This window comes from Chaetura pelagica, unplaced genomic scaffold, assembly GCF_000747805.2.
Source record: "Chaetura pelagica isolate M959 unplaced genomic scaffold, ChaPel_1.0 scaffold66, whole genome shotgun sequence".
Lineage (NCBI taxonomy): Eukaryota > Metazoa > Chordata > Aves > Apodiformes > Apodidae > Chaetura > Chaetura pelagica.
In genome coordinates, this window is record NW_009953811.1 from 711,565 (window position 1) to 736,465 (window position 24,901).

Sequence of the window (24,901 nt, forward strand, 5' to 3'; positions counted from 1 at the left end):
ACAGGGGGTTGGACAGTGATAAGGATTCTGAGTGTTCGATGGAATTCAGCATATAAACAACATTAAAAGTCAATTGAATCCTTGCTTGCAATCACTGATCAATATTCCTGTTTTCTCAGACCTTTCTTTCTGACCTAAATGGCCACAAAGACAGTAAACAACACATTCATAAGTTAGATAAAATGTGCTTATTATAGTAGGACAAATACCTTTCAATGATAGTATATTCCAGAAAGCAAGCCATAAAAAGCATATGAAGACAACATAAGCAATATTTTCCCAACACCTTGCTATTTCTCCCAACATTAGTTCTCACCTTAATGCAAAGAAGTCATAACCTTTAATCCTGGGAGCCATTTCTAATTTATTCATTCAGATTTCCAAGACACAATATTGACAGCCACTTTCCTCATGTGTTAAAAAGAACCATTTACACATTTAAAAAACTATTTTTAGGTGGTCTGCTTCTGTTGAGTTGAACCTGTCAAATTGATACAGCAAAAGGTGTGCCTCCACCTTTCAGTTAAACTAGTATAAAGTTTCCAATCCCCTTGCCAAAAAAAATTATGAGAATGGAAGGAGGTGAAAAATGTGGAATGTGAGAAAATTGTTAAAAATAAGTTGCTTAATTCTTTTAAATATAAGTTAGCCCTGCTGGATCTGTCTCAGTCAATCATGGAAAAGGCACTCTTAGACTCACTTTCCTTAATGGATGAAGTGACTCTGTGAACTTTGCATGACCAAAAAATTACATATTTCACCACACAAGTATCACTCAAACTTCAGCCTTCCTTCCTAATAGTACATCAGCACGTGCAAAGACTCCAGAGTCTGAATGAGATTAATGGAATAAATTTAGGGATATAATAAACAGGAGAGGAAGGGAATAACAATTCAATAATTGATTCAATTATCAATAATTAATTAATTCAGTAATTCTCTGAATCAGGGGTACTGATTAAAGAAGCTCACGCACTAATGTACAATACTGAACCATACTGATGGACAGGAAGTACAGTAGTTCACTATATTGTAGTAGCACCAATTTCAAAAGAGTTCATAACCATAATTCACTACCTGTATATGCCTCAAAAACCTAGCAACCAGCCAAAACAGACTCCCTTAACCTGCAGAAAATACAATGGAAGTCCTTTCTAACTACTGACCCAAGTTTCATCCAATAGATACTAATTTTAAAAAGCCCTCACATACTGAAATACTCAGATGTTTTTCAAAAATTCAATAGCTACAAACTGGTCTCCCCAGCACAGGGAGGCTGCAGGTAAGAACACAGGGTAAATAAGAATCCATCACCTTACCTCAGCTATGTGCGGCATTGGGTTAAATCCACAGAGATTGCACACAACTTTCTTGCATTCTGTACACGTATTAAAGTTGGGGGGGTCCTTAGAACCAATATTTAGTCCAGTTTTACAAAGGGGACAAGACACTTCAGGCTGGCTGGCTTTCTCCAGTTCTGAGAGAGCAGCAGGTTTCTTAGCTTCAGCAGCTTGAGGCTTGCTACCTTTAGCCAAACCAGGTTTCTTTTCTAAATCAGATCCTTTAGTTGTTAAAACACTATCTGCTTTTTCTGTTTTTTCAGTCTTAAGAGGCTTGACTTCTTTCTTTACAGGAACATCTTTTTGAAGAGACTGAGCCTTACCAGCCTCTTTGGGGGCTGCCTGAGAGGCCGGAGGCTGTGATGGAGGCTGGGGCTGCTTTGCTGCAGGACCAGGTGGAGGTGGGGCTGATGTCTGGGATCCTGGCTGACCTGCTGTGGAAATTAAATTTGAGGCTTGGCTGAAGATTGAAGCTCCAAATCCAAAGAGTTTTCCAGTAACTGTTTCTTGTGGTGTTGTAGGCTGAGGTTTAGGGGAATCAGTGATGCTTCCCAGATTAAGGCTGAAACGCCTTGATTGCTCAGGAGTTTTCTGAGGTGGCTGGGGTTGAGGTGCCATCTGTGCTGATGCTGGCTTTGGACCTGCCCCTACTTGTGGGCCCCTGGGAGCTAGTTTGGTATCAGGCTTTGGGGCTGCTTTTGCCTGTAACTTTTTAGGATCATCTTTTGTTTGTGTTGCCTCAACAGGCTTTTGAGTTTTAGCATCTGGTCTAGCCCCAGGCTGAGACGTAAGCTTGGGATCCGACTTCTGTCGAGACACTTGTGGAAGGGGTTTGGAATCTGGTTTATCCCCAGCTGGATGTGTGTCCTGTGATGGTTTGGCAGCCTCTGGCTTTGGGGAATCTGCTGCTTTCTGTTGAGTTGGTGGAAGTTTGGGACCTGCTGAATCCTGTTTTGGCCCTGGTGCTGCAGAGGTAGGCACAGTGTCTATCACAGGCTTCTCTATGCTGGGTGATTTTTGCTTATCTTCAGCCTGAGTTGGCCTGGTCTGATCAGACTTGAGAGTAGGCTCTATTTGCTGGGAGACCTTAGTAGGCTCAGCATGAGATTCTTTTGATTTTACAGGGGGAGATCCAGGCAAGGATGGTTGCTTTTTCAGTGGCGGGACTTTTTTCAATTCTGCTGGCTGTGAAGGATCAGGTTTTGGAGAAGCATCTTTCTTTTGAACTGGCTGTGGCTGGGGAGTTGTTTTAGCTGTGGAAGGTGGAATGGGTGTCTTCTGTTTGGGTGGAGGTGGCTGTGGCCCAGGTGCCAGGTCACCACCTAATGCCCGTTGCATTTGGCAGTTTAAACAGAGCCATTCCTTAACCTGTAGGAAAAAAAAAATAAATTTAAAGGTATTATAATAAAAAAGTTAATAAAATCAACATAAGAATAATAGGCTATTCTAATGTGTGGCTTGTTGCAGTATTTCAGACTTCTGTGTAAAAAGGTGAAAGATTAGTATTACCACTAATACTGTTTTGCAGTTAACATGCAATGAATTTTTTCACTCTTCCCAATGTTCCTGTGCTTCAGGCTATTGCTGAGCCAATGGCTACTGGCTTTACACTCAGTTCACATACAGCTGAATATTGGAGGATAAAAACCCAGCAGAAGGGAAAAACACACTGGAATTTCATAGGACCCAGCAGTGATTCACTTATAGCAGTAATTTGCCAGAAAAGAGAAAAAAAGACAAATAGTGCTAAAATAGTTTGACACATCAAGTCTGCTGACAGAAAACAATAATCGAATTAAAACACAGTAAATGCATAATTGCCTTTAAGCATACATCTATCAACCCCTTTGTGCAGCTTCAGGTTTTGGTAATGGTTTAAAGTACAGGGCACAAGTATTGGCAGTAAACATGTATTCAATTAATCAGGCACAGAGGTGTGTTAATGGACACCATATATTACAGAGATTCATACTTTACCACCAATTTGAGGCCACGTCTTTACTTGGAACAGTGAGAAGCCTTGCCTGAGCCCTGATGGTTTTTTTAAGAGCCATAATTAGGTTTGCCAAAATTCCTTTATTATAGAAAGAAGCTTCCAGGATAATTACTGCATGCCTGTATACAATGGATCCCCTTTTTTTCAACACAGAGGAGAAAATCACAAAATCATGGAAACGTCATGGTTGGAATCAAGTCCAACTATCAACAGAAAAAAAACCATAACAACCCACAATACCAGAAACACACCCCACGAAAAAATACCCAAAAAACCCCCACAACCTCAGACACTACAACATGCCCCAAGTGCCACATCTACATGTTTCTTGAATACCTCCAGGGATGTTGATTCCACCATCTCCCTGGGCAGCATGCTCCAGTGCTTGACTACTCTTTCAGTATAGAAATTATTCCTAATATCCAATCTAAACTACCCCTGGCACAACTTCAGGCCATTTCCTCTTGTCTTACCATTATTTACTCAGGAGAAGAGATCAACACCCAACTCCCTACAACCTCCTTTCAGGCAGTTGTAGAGGGTGATGAGGTCTCCCCTCAGCCTCCTCTTCTTCAAACAACCCCAGTTCCCTCAGCTGCTCCTCATACGACTCGTTCCCCAGGTCCCTCAACAGCTTGGTGGCTCTCCTCTGGACACTCTCCAGCACGTCAATGGCCATCTTATAATGAGGGGCCCAGAACTGAACACATTATTTGAGGTGCAGCCTCACCAGTGCCAAGTACAGGGGCACGGTCACTTCTCTACTCCTGCTGGCCACGCTATTCCTGCTTTTCTGCTGAGCAGCTTTTCAGCCACTCTTCCCCAAGCCTGTAGCATTGTCTGGGGTTGTTGTGACGGAAATGCAGGACCTTGCACTTGACCTTGCTGAACTTCATACAATTGGCCTTGGCCCACCGATCCAGCCTGTCCAGGTCCCTTTGTAGAGCCTTCCCACCCTCAAGCAGTACAACACTCCCACAGAATTCGGTGTTGTCTGAAAACTTGTCATTCAGATCATTGATAAACATATTGAACAAGACTGGCCCAACACTGAGCCCTGGTGGACACCACTGGTGACCAGTTGCCAACTAGATTTGACCCCATTTACCACAGCTCTCTGGGCCTGGCCATCCAGCCAGGTTTTTACCCAGTGAAGAGTACATTTGTCTATGCCATGATTCATCAGTTTCTGCAAGAGAATACTGTGAGAGAAGGTGTCAAAAGCCTTACTCAGGTCCAGGTAGACAACATCCATAGCCTTCTCCTCATCCAAAAGGTGGGTCACATGGTCATAGAAAGAGATCAGGTTGGTCAAGTAAGACCTCCCTTTCATAAACCCATGCTGGCTGGCCCTGATCCCCTGGCTGCCCTGCACTTCTTGTAGATGGGCGTCACATTAGCCAGCCTCCAGTCATCAGGGACGTCCCCTGTTGACCAGGATTGTTGATAAGTGATGGAGAGAGGCTTAGTGAGCTCCCCTGCCAGTTCCCTCAGTATTCTAGGGTGGATCCCATCAAGCCCCATAGACTTGTGCAAAAAAGGCAAATCATGTAATTACCCATGTTTCTTGTAAATTTTGGCACCTCACAATTCCAAAACATTTTTTTCTCCTTCCAGTAAGTATTATACGAGAGGGAAACTGTATTTTCTAATAAGACAGAGAAATACAATAATCCTAAGTGGTCATCCCTACCTTTGCTTTTGTAAAGCCTTACTATCTGAGGAAGGATCAATTAGGTTAAAAAGCACAGGAAGCATCACGTGGTATTTTCCACATTGTCCATCACTAACAGAAACATTATAGGCAGCAAAAACGCCATTCAATATGGCACAGTGTCCCTTGGGCCTACACCTGCAAGTAGATACTTCAGCAGGTAATTTGTAGCTCTGCTCATTTTCTTTAGTCTATGTGTGAAACCCAGGGTACCAGCTATGCCACTTGCACACAGCACTGCATGAGAGGGCAACTGCGATTAGGAGGATACAGATGTAAGACTCAGATCCTTTTCCCTTAGGATGAAGATCTCTGGATCCTGTTTCTCATTCAGGTCTGAAATCTCTACCATACACCATGGGATGAATCTGGCAGTACAACATGCAAAGACAGATTTTGTCTGCATAATATTACAGCTCACTGGAAGGGAAGAACTCTGATATCATGGACTGAGGCAACAATTTCAAATTTTTTGTGTGCTTTGCTAGCCATTCATTTTTCCAGTAGAAAAAGAAAAAAAAAAAAACCAAAAAAAAGTTGGATGCTGATTCCTAAAACACAGTTATTCCTATTATTCTGATAAACATGGTATATACACACTCTAGAGCATGAGCTTGCTATTAGAATCATAGAACTATTCAGGTTGGAAAAGACCCTCAGGATCACCAAGTCCAACCATCATCCCTACTCTACAAAGTTGTCCCCTAAATCATGTCCACCAACACCACATCCAAACGACCCTTAAACACATCCTGGGATGGTGACTTCAACCACCTCCATGGGCAGCCTATTCCAGTGTCTGACCACTCCTTCTGTGAAAAAAATTTTCCTAATATCAAGTCTAAACCCATCCTATTGCAGCTTGAGGCCTTTCCTTCTTGTTCTGTCACTAATTATCTGTGAAAAGAGACCAGCACAACCTCTCTACAACATACTTTCAGCTAGTTGTAGAGATTGATGAGGTCAATCAGTCTCCTCTAACTAAGCATTCCCAGCTCCTTCAAGCACTCTTCATAAGATTTATGAAAGTCCTTCACCAGCTTTGTTGCCCTCCTCTGTACTCGCTCCAGAACCTTGATATCTCTTCTGAATTGAGGTGCCCAAAACTGGACACAATACTCCAGGTGTGGTCTCACCAGTGCTGAGTACAGGGGGACAATCACCTCTCTACTTCTGCTGGTCACCCTATTTCTAATACAAGCCAGGATGCCATTGGCTTTCTTGGCCACTTGGCACACTGCTGGCTCATATTCAGCCCCCTGTCAATTAGAACCCCCAGGTCCTTTTCTGCCAGACACTTTCCAGCCACACTTTCCCAAGCCTGTAGCGTTGCCTGGGGTTGTTGTGGCCCAAGTGCAGCACCTGGCACTTGGCCTTGTTGAAGCCCAGACCATTAACATTAGCCCAATGATCCAATCTACCCCAGTCTGTCTGTAGAGCCTCCCTATCCTCACACAGATCAATACTCCCACCTAGCTTGATGTCATCTGCAAACTTACTGATAATACATTCTGTGTCCTTATCAAGATCATCAATAAAGATGTTAAACAGAAACATCTGAGCCCTGAGAAACACCACTTGTGACTGGCGTCAGCTGGATTTGACTCCATTGACCACCACTCTTTGGGCCCAACTGTCCAGTCAGTGCTTGATCCAACAGATCGTGTGCTCATCCAGGCCATGAGCAGCCAGCTTTTTAATGAGAGTTCTATGGGGAACAGTGTAAAATGCTTTTTGAAGGTTCAGATAGACAATGTCCACAGCCTTTCCCTCGTCTAATAGTCAGGTCATCAGGTCACAAAAAGAGATCAGTTTTGTCAGGCAGGAACTGCCTTTCATGAATCCATGCTGACTGGGTCTGATCCCACCTATTACTAACAGCTTCACAAAAAGATGCCATATTTTAACCCCAGATGTAAGGTCACTGTCATTAAGTTACCACTCATAATAATGCTGTTTTTCTCTTACATTTTCAGTGCAATTTTTTAGATTGTTTAAACAATTTGCTTATCTACTTGCAACCCATGTAGCAAATGACAGTTAAAATGTGCAACCAACTGAAACAAAACCAGAACACATGCTTAAGATCTGCTTTGAATTATGAAAGGAATTAAGTTCACAACTGCAGAGGACCTGAGCAAAGATTACATTTATCTTAACTCCCACATTGTTTGATTGATGATCAGTTCCCCTACAAGTCCCCTACTTGCAATAAGTAAATCTTAATTTTTACATCTGATTTTAGATATCAGTATTTTAGCTTAATTAGATACACATTAATACAATTTCTGGATTAATTCTTAAGGGTTTTCCAGAAGGTTAAATTAATCATAGACCAGACTTAAGCCACATACTCTGAATATCCACCTCTGCTGTCACAGCTTTCTGGCTTCGGCAAAGTGATTAAGATTTCTTTTATTAAGGAAGGGGCCTCCCCTACATGGTGGAGAAAAATAGGATCCTGTAAGGAGCTTTTTAATGGGCCTAAGTGAGGAAAGTCTTTTCCAACTAACCACAGAAATTCTACAGAGGTTTGGACAATGCACTTTTCATGATTCATTGTTCATGTTTCTTTCTGACACTTCCACTTGCCCCTTTTTTCTTCCCCCCCCCCCCCCCTTTTTTTTTTTTAATGGAAAGTGCTATACTCTAAGATCAACAGATGAAACTACTACAGCAGTAACAGACAACTACCTGTTCTCATTCTCTCACCCAACATCCAAGAAATCAAGTCACTACGACACCTTTAAGGCCCCAAAGGAAACAAGTGTAGGGTTGGGTGGGGCTACAGAATAAAAAGTTTGAACCATTCTTGTATTTAAGGTGTCTGGATTCCAATTGCCTAAATGGAGTCTGAACAAAAGCTATTTCTGTGCTACAGTTTTCAATACAAACTTGTGCAGAAGACAAAATCTTAACTCTCAACTGCTATTTCCTTCCTTACCTTAAAAAAAAAGAATTTATACATATCTACACACAAATGTACTCTCAGTATCAAACTGAAGCCTTTAAAACAAAATTATTTAGCTACTCCTACAGCTGAACTTCAAAATAGAAAATGTAGGAAGTTTTATTTACTTCAGCATGTTATATTTTAAACCTTCATGGTTTATACATAAAATCCCTCCCATGCATTTCAGTGGGAGGAATTAAGTGGCAAAACCCTCAAGTCACTATACCTTACACACATCATCTTCAAACAAATACAGATCTGCACAAACTGCAGTTCTGTGATTGGAACTTCAGGATTTCAAAATTAAGTGTGCTACATGATGAATTTTTGTATCAAACACTTGCCTGTTTCTTCTACTGCAATTACAGAAATTTAACGTAAGATTTAATGGGAGCAGGCTTCTGTTAAATACAGATGTTCTTACATGGTATTACAAATGAAGTAAAACTTACTGCTGCTGTCAATACCTAAAATACTAATGTTCATCTATTCTTAAAGATCTTCCTGGACATCAGTTCTGTGACTTTCCAGTTTCTTTCTCCATATGCCTCAGATCTCTACCTAGAATTAAAAGGCGAAAGTTTCCAGGGCAACACCTAAACTTTTGCAGTTCCTGTCTACTTGTAGAGGAGATTCATCTGTGATGCTGAAGATCCCAAGCAGTCTATTTCTACAGTGACAAATAGGGGTGGGGGATAGGTCTTATTTCTAGAAGAAAGCTATTTTCTTCATACTGAGACCCATGCCATTGAGTGTCATGACTAGGACTGTAAATTTTACAGGTTTTATGCATCATTTTTGTACAGATTTCAACTACTGGCCACAGAAAGTGCTACCTGGCTTTCTAACTCACTGATGTAGAAACTATATGCCCTCATAAGAACAAGTAAGTAATTAAAATACATTTTATGTCACGATCAGACATGAAGCTTAAATATGAAGCTTAAAAAAGCTTCATAAAAACTATGAGTTGGGAGCACCAAATGAATTTAATGACAGTATTTTAGTAAGAACAACAATGGAGAACGACATTGAAGAAAATTATAGCATCAGGTTCCACAGCTCAACTTTCTTTTTTAATTCAAAATCTTAACAGTTGACTTCAAAAACAAATACAAGTTACACTTCAGCTCTCCTTATTTCAAACAAAGCCAATACAAATGAAGGTAATCTGGAGCCTATTCCTTTCTGCAAAAAGTGTTAAAATTCGTTCTAACGACACAAACCCATCAAAAGCAGAGAGTGAGGCACATTGGCTGGTGTGCTTTATTTCTATGCCTGCAGATGATGCAGAAGAGGAAAAGAATCCCACTTAATCAAAGATTCCAGATGTACTGTGAGAAAGAAATTTTGACTTGCAAATTGAACATATTTCATATAAAAATTGCTGGCACACAACATGAATGTAGCTCTCAGAAGCCATTTTAAGAGCCCTTTCGCAAACAGAGCCACATTTTAAAGCAATGAATCTCATTCTCATTTAGACCAGTCATTTTGTACTATAAAAAATAACTTTAAGATCTGTATATATTAACATCCCTTTCTGCCACCACAGAAATGTTAAATGGACTTTGCTGGCATTGCTCAGCAGTACCCCCAAGTTTTATTGACAAAATCATTTACTAGTCTGAAAACATACCAATGTATTTGATTCTTGACAATATTAGAGAGGAGTGAAACCAGATTTTGCTCTTAGCAGATATTTCTGACAACAAAACGAGAGAACCATGAAAAATAAAACACTTCAGCCTGTGTTCTTAAGCAGCTTCATGTAGGGTGGTTGAATACTGTAAAAGACAAGAAACTAGATCAGAAAATCCTGCTTTGAATAAAAAAAGGAATAATTCCTATCAAAAGAACCTCCTAAATTAGTATGCTAACATACAACTGAAAAGGTCTTTTAAACAAGCCTGGGTAATACTAGAGACATTTTTTTCCTTCTACACCATCCTTCCATGAATAAGATCTCAGCTATTCTAAGTACAGCGAAATAAACATTTAACTGTTGTACACACTATGCAACTGATCCTCATTTGAGGCAAATAGCTTATCATAGCAAAATAAATATATGCTTTCTGTATCTGATATTTGAAAGGAAGTTAACTAGGGATTTTACAACAGGCAACGCTGACTTGAGATGCTCACAAAAACAATGCTAGGTTCTAGTCAGCAGCATTTTCCCTCGCGTCCATTCCACAAACCACAGCAATGGTTCCAAGCAGTGTAGCTTTGTAATAAAACTGTTTGAGCAAACTTTTTAAATAGACATTTTCAAAGACTATTTTTAAATGTTAGCTATTTTAAAACTAGTGAAAACATGGATGAATTCTGTTATGCAGTTATCACAATGCTAAAGCATACTCCACTACTGTGTTTAAATTACCAATACAAAAATTTATTGATTACATATGAACTATAAGTGTTTGGGGAACCATAATTTTAAAGTGTATATAACTAGAATCATAAAGCAAAACAATAAATAGTGATTTTTTTAATTATTTTTTTTTAATCAGTATGTCAGAATATAGAAAAGTTATTTTTATAGCTAAGTATGTGTTTCAGCTTTGTCCTCATTCATAGGACAAAGAAAAAGACTTTCAAACACAGCTCAGTGCACTGCAACAAACACCGATTGCTTCCATTAACTGCATCTAGATTTAATATCCTAGAAGCATGTGATTTATTTACAAAAAACATTAACTGCAAGACAAGAGAGCAGCAAAGAAAAGGTTAAAAAAGCTCATCTGTGCTCCACAGAGTGCATCTGAGTGAACATGGCTGGGATTTGACAACGGATTATGCTGTCTGGCCAGAGCAGGGATGGGCTGTGCTTCCTGCCCAGTGATTACCCAGCAAACAGCATCTCCACGTCCCATGGCCTAACATAGTAGTAAATTACAGTTGCTGAGCAACAGCAGTACTGGCACAGATGGCTCACTGCAGTTAACATCCTTAGCTATGCAGATTAATTTATTATTTACTTGTGTTAAATACTGGACAGGACAGTTTTCTGGGCTAATGAGTAAGCATTTCAACATACTGTAGAGTATTGCCCAATTAAAAAATTGAGAAACTGTATGCCATGCATATGCGTTTGTTTTTCCCTATGTTCCACTCCTTCCTTAAAAGCAAGAAAAATGTATACATCTAATCCTAAATGTAAAGCAGAAATGTAGCCATATAGTCTTCCTCTAAGGGAGAAAAAGTGTGGTAGTGTACTTAAGAATATTTCATCCAGATAAATAATATTCTGAACTTCCATAATCCAGCTATTTGAGGATCTTTACAATTTTCCCAAATGCCTATGTGGCAGTCCTAGCTAGGGGCAGAGCTAGAGCAGCCATACTAACTTCATTTGATCACAGACACTGCAAATAATCTCCACTTCCATTAAAACTGATGTGTTAGTAACACTAAAACACCGTAAGTACTCTTTGGTCCAAAACCAAGTATTTCACACGAAAATATTTCAAACTTTGATCCTTTTTAAAGGACAACTAAACAAGGCTTGTTTGAATCTGCTCTCTGATCAGTTTAAACCCAAACTAAGCACCATCCTCTTTTATAAAACAGCTATAGCTTTACTTTTTGGCACAGTTAACAGTTCATACCAAAATTAATACTTGGAGGAAGTTTAAAAGAAAAAAAAAGGAAAAAAAAAAAAAAAAGCTTTGTTGGGTCTTAACTCGCTTCTTTGCAACTTACAAAAGCTGATGGTCAGATTCAAGTCCTAATTTTTTTTTTTCTGCTTTGTTTTACATTACTTATAACAACCTGGAAATTCAGCCCAGTTTAAGTTTACATAAGGCACACAGTTTCAAAGCTATTTTTCCTGGTATTAAAAAGCTTAGACTTTATGGCATGTCACTAACAACAGTGATGGGCAGGGTTTGTTTGTAATTTCCACTCCATTTTGCACTCTGGTTCTTATGCACTACTGCAAAACAGCAAGGCCTAGACTGTAAACCACAAGGAATATTTCAATTCAATCAATAGCTTCCTTTACTGTCACATAATCACCAAATCTATTCATTTGTTGTAAGCATAAGCAAAACTAATCTGGATTCCCCAGAAGAATTAGAGTCATCTTCCTTATATTAAAAGTATTTTAAATTAATATCTATACCTTTCCCTGTGCAAGTTCATAATAGTAACTAAAGAAAATTAATGCATTTCTAACTGCTTAAATGCTCTTTAGTCACTGAAAATTCTCCACGCCCAAGTATTTGCTACTGTTTAGGATACTCAGAGATGCGGCATGTCAATGAAAACAAATATAAATACTGAAAACCATTATGAGGATTTTCACAAATCATGACACCTTGATCAGCAAAGATTGTAATATGTTTGTTCATAAAAATGGATGCAGAAAAAAAGAGTGAACATTCAGTGCTGTACTACCTAGAGCAACTGACACAGAAAATTCCTAGTTCTATCAGAAGAAAAAAGAAACAGACATAACCAAAAAAAAATTTCAACAACAAAAAACACAAAAATATTTTCAGACTGTGTTAAAAAAAAAGACTCTTGCTGGCCAAATTTAAAAAAGTGTAAATCCAATAAAATGTTCTACTGGACCTGAAATTACACACTCCACTTTAAGAGACTCAATGTTTGGTTGGTTGGTTTTTTCCCTGCTCTTCTTTTTTCCGTTAGGATTAAGACAACTTTGATACTGACATGTTGTTCCAAAAACAGTCAGAACCAATAAAATATTTTTTAGAACTGACTTCTGGCAAATCCTACATCATTATACTAATCTTCACATTCTCTGAATACACAATATTCAATAAGTATCTGAGTAAAACATAATATCTGGCTCCAAGACTAATTTTAAATTGTCTCTCAAAAGTATACTAAAACAACGGGGTGAAATCCAGATGGATGTAGATAAAATACACGAAAAATAATATCTCCTAAAAACTACCTAGAAGATAGGCATTCACATATGCACACAGAGTCATCAAGGGTGGGCTTGTGGAGCCACAACCAGGTTTCCAATATCAACAGCTTTAACACTCTACTTGATCATAACTTCACAGATGTCCATCATTAAGAATGTAATCATTTATTTTTACAACCCTGGTTCAGTCTGTGTTGTGTGTATCTTCCAATAACTAGCGTACAGGGGATGAAAATTTACTCCAGCAATAGAGCATATGCACTGATCATTTAGATTTAACTAATAGTTAAATGTTTTTTTTGCCTAGCTTTATCAAAAACTATCAGAAGTGTTGAACAAACTGGACAGTTGCTCAGCTCTCTCTGTCCATTTTCAGAAAGCCTACTGCCATTGACCTGATGCAGAGGGCTGAGTATTTCTTTGAGAAATGTTAGTTTCTGTTGCTCAGGGCTCATGGGAGTGGTTTTGGCAAAATAATATTTTTTAAAATTAGTACAAATAAATCACCATGTAGTAAAATACACACCTGCTACAAGATTGTGATGTATGTGAAGTAAAATGGAATAGACTGCCAGTCATCAAAGCTGTTTATATAATTTTCCCTATTACTTTATGCAACTGTTGCTAGGCAGTCATGTGCCATGGTGATGAGCAGAGTGTGAATACCTAGACAGATTAGAGGCATATGTTCCTGAACACGTTATGTATGGTCTGTTTTCTCTCTAGACTGCTGAACAATACCAAAATACCAACTACCCCTCTTTCCCAAGGGGACTGCAATGTCAGATGATTCAGAGAAGCAGTTCAAGGGATCTGACCTTGTGGCAATACAGATATCACTTTCTGCTCTTATAGACACACACCAGTGAGTTAGAGCAGATAGAATGCATGTAATACTGCATTTTAAATAGAGGTTTAAATTAAAATAATTAATTAAAAAAATTAAAGTCAGCACTTCTTGTAATGGTTTTACAAGGCATAAAATCTACTTCCTGAGCCAGTTCGCAAAGCCTGCTCTGTTCTTTCCAGAATCAGATAGAAATATAGAAAACTGGAGATACTGATATTAGAAAAGTAACTAACTCTGTTATGAAGATACAACTATCTTGTAAGAAACTTGTAAGAATATCTGATGAAGATAGTTGAAGCAGCTGTAAAGGGGAAAATGTTAAAGAACAAAAGAAATATAAATTGTTTTCTAAATGGCTGTCTTTCACTCTGCCCACATCCAATTTGAAATTACTGCTTTCCAATCAGTAATGGGCTTTAACGTAAGAAATAAAAACAGTGGCTATAAAGGGCATGGAAAAGGCACAACACAGGGTTGAAGAATCATGAAACTTGACAAAAAGAAGAGCAGGAAAAGTCAAAGTATAACAATAAGAAGTAACTGGATAGGTAAGAGACAAGGAGTTTTGGTCAGTAACACTTCAGAACTTAAAATAAGAGAAGCCACAGAAAAAAACTGCACCATGATCAAGAAAAATGACAGCTAAGACAAAATCCACGATTTTCATGCTAGACAGGAAAGATTGTGTAAAGGAGGAATCAGAAGCTTTTGTTAATAATTTAAATATTGGGGGGAAAAAAAAGGGGGGGGAGGGGGAACTAGAAGGGAAGTTCTACAATAACTCAAGTGGGGACCTCTGCAACTGAAATAAGTCAAATTTTGTGTGTGCCATGGCAGGTTCTATTAATTTGCTCCAACTGTTCAGTAATAAAATCAGATGTGATTTTCACTGCACTTCACTAGATTGGAGCAGGACACCCACAATGAAGTTTCAGCAAGCCAGCTGGTGGTGCAAAGCTGAGCAAATGAGAAAAGTCTGAGTGGGAATCAGGAGATCGGAAGTAATAGCTGAATAAATTAGATGCCCAATACCTTCGTTTACTGAAACTATTTCCTCATTAAATAAATGCATATCCTGTGTTTATTTCAATGTGTAATGTGAAATTCAAATCTGCTTTTACATATGTATGCAATCAGTTAGTATTAAATGCAGCTGTATTTATTGTCTTAAAGTCCTGAATTTCATATTTGCAGAGTATCTGCTTCAAAAACTAGCCGTTATTCATGGAATTTCCAAATACTTTGAGATCTTCCTACATAAACTCTCTCTCAAAATCCATGTATTTTGAACATACCAAAGTTGTCGACTGTTTCCATGGGAAATAGGAAATTTTTTAAGGCATACAAACTTGGAGTTACAAGAGATTCCAGGAGCACATTACAGAAATATACACCTTGGCACCCATAAATAAATATAAAAAATTTTGATCTAAAAACATTCTGTCAGAACTTCAAAGTACATTTTTCTTACAGAATTCCCTCTTTAACATAAATGCATCACATTTCCTGTCTCTTATAAATAAATACACCTTTTTTTATCCCAAACTGAATGACATGCTTTTTGACTTTTCCTTCCTTATATAGACCCTGATAATACATCTTTGACCACCTGGTTACTTGCAGATACTCTGAAATTTCTGCACACAGCTGTTCAAGTCACTCCTTTTCCAATCCAAGCAATAATGCCAACTATTTCAATCCTGAATTTCCCTAAACTCAAAAAAAATAGTACACTTCTAAATGATGCAGTGTGCTACCAATGGTTATTGTGACTAGTATCAGGTATAAATTTACAATTTTAACAACATCTTAGTACCTAGTATACTAGCTGGATACAAAAGGTTTGCTGTTTGTTACCAGGTACCCACCTCAAAGTACCACCAAAAAATATGTGCACTGGGAAGAAATCTAACTGCTAGCAATGTTTTTAAATTACTGTGGTACTGAGCAGACTGGCTGCCCAGAGAGGCTATGGAGTTTTCATCCTTGGAGATACTTAAAAAGAGCTATGAGAAACCAGTTTTAGGTGACCCTGCTTTGAGCAGAAAGCAGGACTACATGATCTCCAGCGGACCATTTCAGCCACAGTAATTCTATTATTCCACTTTAAATCTAGAGTTATTACTTGTCAGATTCAAAATATAATAGCAGTCTGTACTTCTTCCTGTCAGCATCTCTGATCAGCTAAAGTAATACTGAAACAAGACAAAAATAAGTTTCCTAAATACTGCTTCTGGCTATTTATCACTAGTTATCTTTGGTGTCTGGTCAGATTCAGATTTCAGATTTCAGACATTTAAAACTCTGTATTTCTATAAAACAATAAAAGTGTTGATACCAAAAACAAATAGAAAACTGCATTAAAATTAGCATATCAGGATATATGAGAAGCTGTTCAAGCAATAACAGATCAAACATTCGTATGAAGCCTTATTACCATGCTGAGCAAGCAAAGAACATGGACATATATAACGACATAAATCAAGCTACTGCAAACATCAGGTTAAAATGAGTTCAATCGAAATCCTAATACTACTTTCTATGCCATTTCTATGCTATATAACTACAGCAATGATCAAGGTTAGAATCAGTCCACAGAGATCTCTTTCTTAGCATCCCACAGGAATTAAATAACCTGATTATCATCAAGTCAAAACTCAGGACTCAAGCTTTCAGCTAATGAACACTCACACATTTACAAAGCAAATCCACCCCACATCCTTTTCCAAAACACACATTGGGACTATGAAGAGTTGTTTTCATATTTTCTGGCTTTGTTAGTTCTGATAGCAGCAAATTTTACTTATTTATAAATGTATTAGCACGTGACTATTGTGGGCAGATTATAAACTTAGCCAGAGAATGCTTAAAATCAAGGAAAATGGCAAAAATGTCACATTGGGGTTCCTCCTCTTTTTATATGAAGAAATGAGAACACACTTCTAAACATTGTACAAACTGAGAACCATTATAATATTTTTTTTCACAATTTCACCCCCTTTTACATTTAAGTAATTTTCCCAAATAGCATGGTATTTTTTCAACTCACTTGAGCAGGTCTTAACTGATTGTAGGGATACATTGTAACACATCTGATGTTTCAGCATAATGAAAGTAAACTTAATTTTGTGCTCTGGTAGTGAAAGTTAGTTTAAAAACTACTCACCTCTGTTAAATGAGGATTAGGATTGAATCCACACAGGCTGCAGACTACAGTTTGACACTGTGTGCACGTGTTGTAATTGGCCTTTTCTGGAGCATGCAGCAGCAGTTCAGTGGTCGTGCAAAGAGGACAGAAGGTTTTCTTTGGGGCAGACTCAGTGGGCTGGGTTGCACTGACTTTCTTTTGCTGGGAGGGTTTTTCAGGCTCTGGTTTCTGGCCTGGTGTTTTTGTAAGTCCTGGCTGTTGTGCTGGGGGCTTTGTGGCCTCTGAAGTCTGAGAAGATGGCTTTGTAGGCCCTGCCTGTGGTGGCACTTCTTTTACAGGCCCTGTTTGCTGTGGAGGTGGCTTCCCAGGTCCAGGCTGTGATGGTTGTTTTGCAGGCCCTGCTTGCTGGGAAGATGGCTTTACAGGGCCTCCTTGCCGTACTGGCTGTTGAGATGGTTGTTTTACAGGTCTTGGCTGCTGTGATGATGGTTTTGTGGGAGGTGGTGCCTGGGATGATGTTTTAGCATTGTCTGGTTGTTGTGGTGATGGCTTTGTTGGGCCTGATGAAGGTTTTGCAGAAGTCTGTTGTTGAACAGGCTTTGCTGGTTCCGACTGTTGGGGCTGAGATTTTTGTGATCCTCGTGGCTGGGGTGGCTGTTTTGCTTGATCTGGCCTAGAGTCTGCTGGGTGACCAGGGCCTGGTTTCTGAGCTTGCTTTGGTTCCCCAGGCTGCTGCTGCTGAGGCACAGGTTTGGAAGACTCAGTTTTCTGGTGGGTGGGTCTGACAGGTCCTTGTTGAGCAGCTGGCTTTGGAGATGGTTGCTGAGCTGGATGTTTTGCAACACCCTTCTGGTCTTCAGGTTTCCCTTGCTCTTTCTGGGTAACTTTTTGTTTCTTACCAGCTTCTTCATGAGCTGAGTCTGAATCTGATATCAAATCAAAAGGATTGAATTTGTTCACAACTGAAGTGACTGCACCAAATGGATTAGCTTCTGAGAGAAAACTGGGCATCATACTTGGCTTCTGATCTTCTTTAAAATCAGTCCTGGATTTTGATTCCCTTAGACTAATAGAAGAAGGGCTCCGACCAGGTGCCCGTTGCTCTGTCTTCAGCACGTCTACTGTTCTGCTTTTACTTAAACTTGGTGGTCCTGGATCTGGAGGCTTACCTGGTTGCCTGGGACGGTGGCTTGTATCAAGCTCGGGATGTCTGCAGACAGAAAATGAAATAAAATTCAAATAATGAAGAGTACAAGAAAAATTAGATAAAATAAGATATATCTTGTGATCCTGGAAGTTCTCTGGTAACACTGAAGTTTCACAGATGCCTCAGTGTTTACAAGATCAAAGCTTATAACATGGGGCACATGTAAAAAGTATTTAAATAAAAATTATTGTTCAGTAAAGGCTTTTACAAATATTCATAGACTGATTAAAAATAATCTGACAACAAGACTTAACCAGGTCATTTTTTCTTCAGAAATCTGAAAAACTCTAAGCTATAACTTCCTATTTTACCAAGATCCAAATGACTAACTCTCCACTCTATACCTTGGGACACAAACAAGGGGAGACAGAAAAGAGTCAAAAAAAACAGAGGCGTCAAAAAATAAGCAGATCAAAGCATAGCTGTACAAGAAAAACACAGCACAACAGAAAAAGTTTATGTACTTGTGTTTTGGCTACTTGTACAAAATGTGGTTATATTTACAATTCAATATGCAGCAAGGACTTAAACTACTAAAATCCAGGTACACTAAGCAGTATAAGCTTCTCTAAAGTATTTTTTTTGCCACCCATCAACTCACAGATCAGAATTTTCAATCAGATAAAACAGATGCCAATTTACAGAATGAGTCCTGAAGTTTCATTTTGTTCCTAAGTAGAACTCATGTTGTTTCTTCCCAGCACCACCCCAATAATTCACATTGCCCAGCAATAAAAAAAACTCTCACTACATATGCAATTTTGCCAGTTCTCTAACAATAACATTTTGCTCTGTTTTCATAAAGGAGAAAATAAAACTAAGAATGCAGGAACGAAAATCAAGATCATGTCTTCATATGTGGCATAGTAGAAAATTCTCTATTCTGTGCCACCACTATGCTTTTGTTGAAAGATAGTGTTCTCTTCAGTGCTACAAACATAAAATTTTTAGTTTTCACTTAGAGAGATCCAGTTAACTGTTTAATCTTGTTTTTCCAGATATGACATTTATTCTTGGATAGTCACAAGCAAAAGAAAACATCCAATCACTCATTACATTTGACTGTATTTGTTAAGTAAATAGAAATAAAACAGTAATTGCATGATTTGTTTAAGAGTTTTTTCAAAAGTCTGCAAGATCATATACAGTAGACAAATTGAAAAATGTATTATACACTGATAATGTTACCATGTGTTTACTACTGCTTCTGATTAGTATTTAGAGTTTTCATTACATACCTAGCAATGGCAATATAAAAGACCAAAGCTATGTGGTAGCCATTTCTGTGCTTGTAATTCTCGCAGCATGTGATTTTCTCACAATCTTGTATCTGATGTTTTTGTGAATGAAAAATTTTTACATGAAATCCTTGTTAAGGATAAACTATTTCCAGCCTTCCATAACTCTATTTACCCTTCCCTGTTCTTGTAAAATTATTTGCTGCAATAGTGGCAAGTATACAATCTTCATGTGGAACCCATGGAAGTGAGTAGGTGTCTTCCCATTGACATTAATGAACATTAACTTATAATTCATACAGAGGAAAATTCAGAAAAGCCCAATGATAATCTAATTCCTTCAGATATTTAGCATTTTTGCTTGTTATAAGAACAATTTTATATTCTCATTAGCTACTAGGTAGGTCTACCTACAGTTCCATTTCTTGCTATTTAGATAGGCATTCTAGGTTTGTCTGAAGAGGGGGTGCTTACTAAGTGAAATAATTTCAACTACTTTGTTAGTGGCAGTCTGGTACACCTTCAGCATTCATGTTTGCATGTGTTTAAAATGTTGGAAAGCTTTTTACAACATTGCTAAGAGAGACAAGGGGAAAAAAAGGATCAATAGTACTATTAAAACTCAGGTCAGGAAATAGGGTATCATACCCAAACCATACAGTGTGTAGGTGGAAGACAAAAAAAAAAACAACACAAAAAACACACAACCAGAAAACCAAACAAACAAAAAAGTAAAACTGTTTTTAGAAATTGAACTAGGACATTAAAAAGAAGTAACTGTGAAACCCTGCTGGAACAGAGTTCTCCTCCAGCTTTCATTTTATAAAATAATGTGTTCCATAAATTTCCACTTGATCAGATGTTAGGACTTGAAATGAGATTAAAACCCATTAATCTAGGAAATAAAAAAGCCAGGTGATTCTGCAAGGCTGCTGGTGTATTCTGAAGACCACACTTTTCTTGTCTCTACACATAACAAAATTTCTAAGTAATGAAGACAGAGCATGGTTAAGTAGTGGAAGAAAAAGCCTTGGAAAGACAAGCTTCTTAAGAAATGTTATCTCTGTCAAAAGCCAGGACCAGTTTCATTTAGTTTTAGGTAGCTGTAAGTTAAAGTTTTCTTTTCTAGAACTATTTTACAACCAGCTACCAACTGATATTGACCAATTTTAATAATCTGGAAAACAATACATCCTCAAAAAAAATGTTGTATTTATTTGACAGGAATTTTCTTACTTTAAAACCTTTTGAATCATGAAAAACCTGCCATTGTTTTAAAGTCTTCAATCCAGACTCAACAAGCAAAACAATTCTTTGTGCTGCTACGTTTCTTCTCACTTTGGCCCAGATTCAGAAAGCTCATCTTTATTTATTTACATGAATATTACAGTCAAATCAAAGCTCACTTTGGAATCAAGAGGAGATTTAATAAGACTATGGTCTAGTACTTGAATACCATCACTATAAAAACCTATTTTAAAAGGCATTGTTTTCCCATTCATCAGTATAAATAGTTTCAAAGAGAAATGCAATAACCAGACAACTCTAAGATGTTTATATCTTTTTGTATCTACAGACAAGATATGTATAAAGTTTTGCACAGCCCTGGTGGTTACCTTTTTATTAAAGTCATTAGAGTGATGGCATTAGCAAAAATGTATATTTCTTCTGAAAAATACACCATAAATGTAGTTCAGACATGTGACACTCAATAAGACTTTTTTTTTTTTTTTTCTGTTAATGTCTATTCTCTGGATGCTTCCATTTTAACTTCTGGTCAAGTTTAGTGTCAAAATTAAGCTATTGACCCAGAACCTACAGCTGCCCATAAAATGAAACTGATGAGGCCATGAGGAGAAGCAATCCTGCTAGTCCTGAAAGTTGTCATCCCAAAATTATTGGTAAGTTTAACCACAGATTTCAATAAGGAGGAACCTTGAATACTGCAGCCTTCATGTCAGGTCCTCTGCATTCTTTACTTTTAATTAATATTAGTAGGGATGAAGAAGTCTGAAAGCCCTTCAATCTTCAAGATAAAGAGCTTGGAAAAGATTGAAAACTTGAATGACCAATAACTTATTAATACCTGCTATGGACAGTTTTCAGGATATAACTAAGAATGGTCACTCTATAAATGACCTTATAAATGCTTCATTTAAGGACAACAATAAAATTATAAAGATGCCATTCTAAATAAAGTCCAGGATGAAAGACTTTTGTTTTTCTCCATTCTGACAGCAGCTTCCAGCAGCTTATATCTCCTGGTTTTGTCTGTGTGTACATGAGGGTGAATTTCTCTGTCTTTAGAATACTTAACCATTTTTCAGGCAGGCTATGCACCTGTGAAGTCCTTTGATATCTTAATATAGAAGATGTAATAGAGGACAAAGATTATTTATTGTTCTGTTAATGTCTATTGTGAACAACTTAATGAACTGGGGAAAAAAAACCAAATCAACAAAATAACAAAACAAAACCAAAAAACCAACACCCAACTGCATTAGATCATTCATATATCCCATTTGGTCATCTAGTCCTTTGAGATTATGTCAAACAATTCCTCAGCAAATGGACACTGACACAGTAACAGCATCATTCAATGAAGCTAGAACATCTGGAACACGCTTAAAAAATTGACTGTGTGTGTTTCAGCTAAGCTTCCTAACCATGAGTTTTCCCAAGACAGGTAACTGAAATAGGACAGAATGACTTCCATAGGAGCTAAGCATCACAAACTCTGACTGGAACCTAGTGAATCAAATCTTCAAAGAAAAAAAAAAAAAAAAGTAAAGGTACATTGATTTAGGCAGTCCACATTAGGTGCTCTAGATCTAAATGCTAATACAAAAATGTATAATAAATATTAATTGCATTTATTTAGCTACTGCATTCTTGAAGATTTAAAAGCTCAAAGCCTATAGAAGTCATAGCAGATACATCATACATTTTATGGTGGTAAAAGTGCTACTATGTTTCCTGGTACATACATTACATAATATTAAAAAGCCCATCGTTTCCAAAATTCCTACATCAGGATATCATCAACCACGAGGAATTTGTACACTTCAAGACTTGGGTTACTTTGAAATGAGCATAAAAGCACGTAGAATGGGTAATAATAATTAGTCTCTCAGGTATGACATGATAGCAGCTAATATTATCATGGAAATCAGAGATGAAAAATCCAATTAACAACATGAAAAAAAAAGACAACAGAGGGACAATGTCATAATGCAAAGCTACATAAACTGGAAGACTTACTTCATCTTTTAACCACTGTTTCTGTCACTTAACATTCAGACTGGTATAACCATGCTAGAAAAAAAACTGTTGGAAACAACAGTTGTGGAGCGTAAGTTAAGAGGTATTTTCCACATCTGATTTCTTTGGCCACACAGAGTTAAAAAAGGCTTGAAGCTAATGAATTTGAGTCTCAACAGGGTAGTTCTTTACTTAAGGTGTAATCTGGAAGAGGCTGATCCTTTGCCACTAGAACTCTTATTTCAAGAGTTTGGATGAGCTTCTGAATAATTATTCTCTTTATTCTTGGTAGATGTCAATAGCAACAAGAGTTGTGCAAGAAGAGCTAGTAAAGCCATAACGCAAGAGCAGAGATAAGTAGTAACCTCATTACAGTGTGGCAGGCACAAAGATGCTGTGATGGGAATATAAAAACCTAGTTGATAACTTATCACACTGAATATTAAATTGTCAACTTTGACTAAAAGTTAAAAGGCTGTAATTCACAAATATGGAGGGCTTTTCCTTTAAATGGAGTGAAAATATGGTATGCTAACAAGATCAAAGTCGTTTCTGATATCATAAATAGATGTGCAGGAAAGTAGCCACTTATAAATGCAGTAACATTCACGTTGTAATGAGTTTAGCCTGTTGTAAAATCTTCCAAGTACATTTATCTTTTTTTTTTTTTTTTACTGGAACATCAGCATGAAACAATAAACTTTTGTAGCCTTTGTGTCTTTGCTTATAGACTGTTATACCAAGGGGAATTCTTAGTTTAGTTTCACAGAACTAACCAACATGATTTTTTTCTTTTTCATTAACATCTATAGAAGCTGGGTAGAACCCTGAACTGAATGGAAAAATATATTTCATATACAGTGTTAATATCTGTTTAATAATTCTGCAAGACAAGGTAGGAGGATTTGATATCTAGCCTTAAAAAAAAATGGTGACCATCATCTCAGGTATAATCCAAATGTCTTCAGTAGTTTACCCAAGGATGAATTTGGTCCCACCCTCCCTTCTTCTCTTCTAGAATTCACTTATATAAACCTGATATTATATAAACTCAATATACGTTTATCTAGGGTGAGGTCAAGAACCGTGTTGAACGGTCGAGTAGACTCCTTTCAGCATCCTCCTTCAAGACAAACAACACACCCAGCCTGGCAGAGGGCGAGCAACAGAGACGGCGTCTCTGGGAGGCCCTGGACGCCGGGAGGGAGAAGCGGCGTGTTCAGCACCGTGGACAGGGGCAGGGCGGGCGCCGAGCGGGGACGGCCGGAACCGGCCCCACGGAGCGAACCGGCCCCGGGCCGAGGCGGGGAAACCGGCTTGTTGCACGTCGGGCAGCGAATTTACCAACGGGCAGAGAGGAAAAAGGGGAAGGAAACTGCCCTAGCCTTGGCAGATGCACAACGAGGTAAAGCCATCACTATCCAAAATACTGAATCTCGTGGCATTCAAATAAATCTATTATTTCGCCTCTATTTTCTCTTTCAACAAAAACGAGGGCGGGAGGAAGAAGAGAAGGAAAAATAAGAGGGGAAAAAATAGACCGAAACAGGCCTCCTCAATTCATTACTATTTAATGAAGCCAAATGATAGTTGTGGAGGTTAAGAAATGGCAGAGTAATGGCTGTCAAATACATTATGCCCAAAAGCTTTCCAAGATTCAACAAGAATCTCTTTCTGCAGAACGAGAATCTTGCAGAACCCATCAGCCCTGGGAGAGCTTCCCTGGCTACTATCTGAGCTGTGGGGCACTCCAGCCACGGAAAGCACACACACACAAACACAGAGAAACCCGAAATGTTGCCTACAAATCTCTCCCCTCCCTAACCAAAGAAACTACCCGTGCTCCGGATCGGTGCGGAGGGAGGCAAGGGGAGAGGGCGCAGCCCACAGGAACCGAGGACCGTCGTTATTATTACAAACCACCGGAGTGGGAAAAGCTGGGAGAGTGCAGGCTTCGTCCCAGTGTCCGCACTCGTGCAGCCGCCCCCTTCCCTCCCTCCGCCAGCAAAATGCAATGCCTGATCCCGAGGTAGCGGGCCCAGATCGTATTGCGACTCGCCCCCCGCCCCAACGCGAGGAGACGGAGAAGGGGGGAAGGGAGGAGCGGGAGAAGGGGAGATTTTCCGTGCATGCCTTTGCATGGGAGGCGGCTCCGCGCCGGCGAGGTTCCCTCTGGGCAGCCCCTGCGCCCTTGACATGACAGCGGCGATCTGCCTCCTCTCCTCCTCGCTCAGCTGGCTCAGGTCCGCCTCCACTCCGGCCGGGACCAGGCGCTGCAAGGGGGCCGCAGG

At 38.7% G+C, this 24,901-nt stretch overlaps 1 protein-coding gene across 1 annotated transcript in view; it reads right to left on the minus strand.

The window, feature by feature from the left end:
• The window catches only part of PCLO (piccolo presynaptic cytomatrix protein), a 333,240-nt gene extending 308,369 nt beyond the window's left edge, over positions 1 to 24,871 (minus strand). The window contains exons 1-3 of the mRNA XM_010001252.1: positions 24,744 to 24,871; positions 16,923 to 18,114; positions 1,320 to 2,708 (exon numbers count right to left, since the gene is read on the minus strand). Coding sequence (XP_009999554.1) covers positions 1,320 to 2,708; positions 16,923 to 18,114; positions 24,744 to 24,808 — 2,646 coding nt within the window. The 5' untranslated portion in view covers positions 24,809 to 24,871. The remainder of the gene's footprint in view (positions 1 to 1,319; positions 2,709 to 16,922; positions 18,115 to 24,743) is intronic.
• Positions 24,872 to 24,901: the final 30 nt, after the last annotated feature.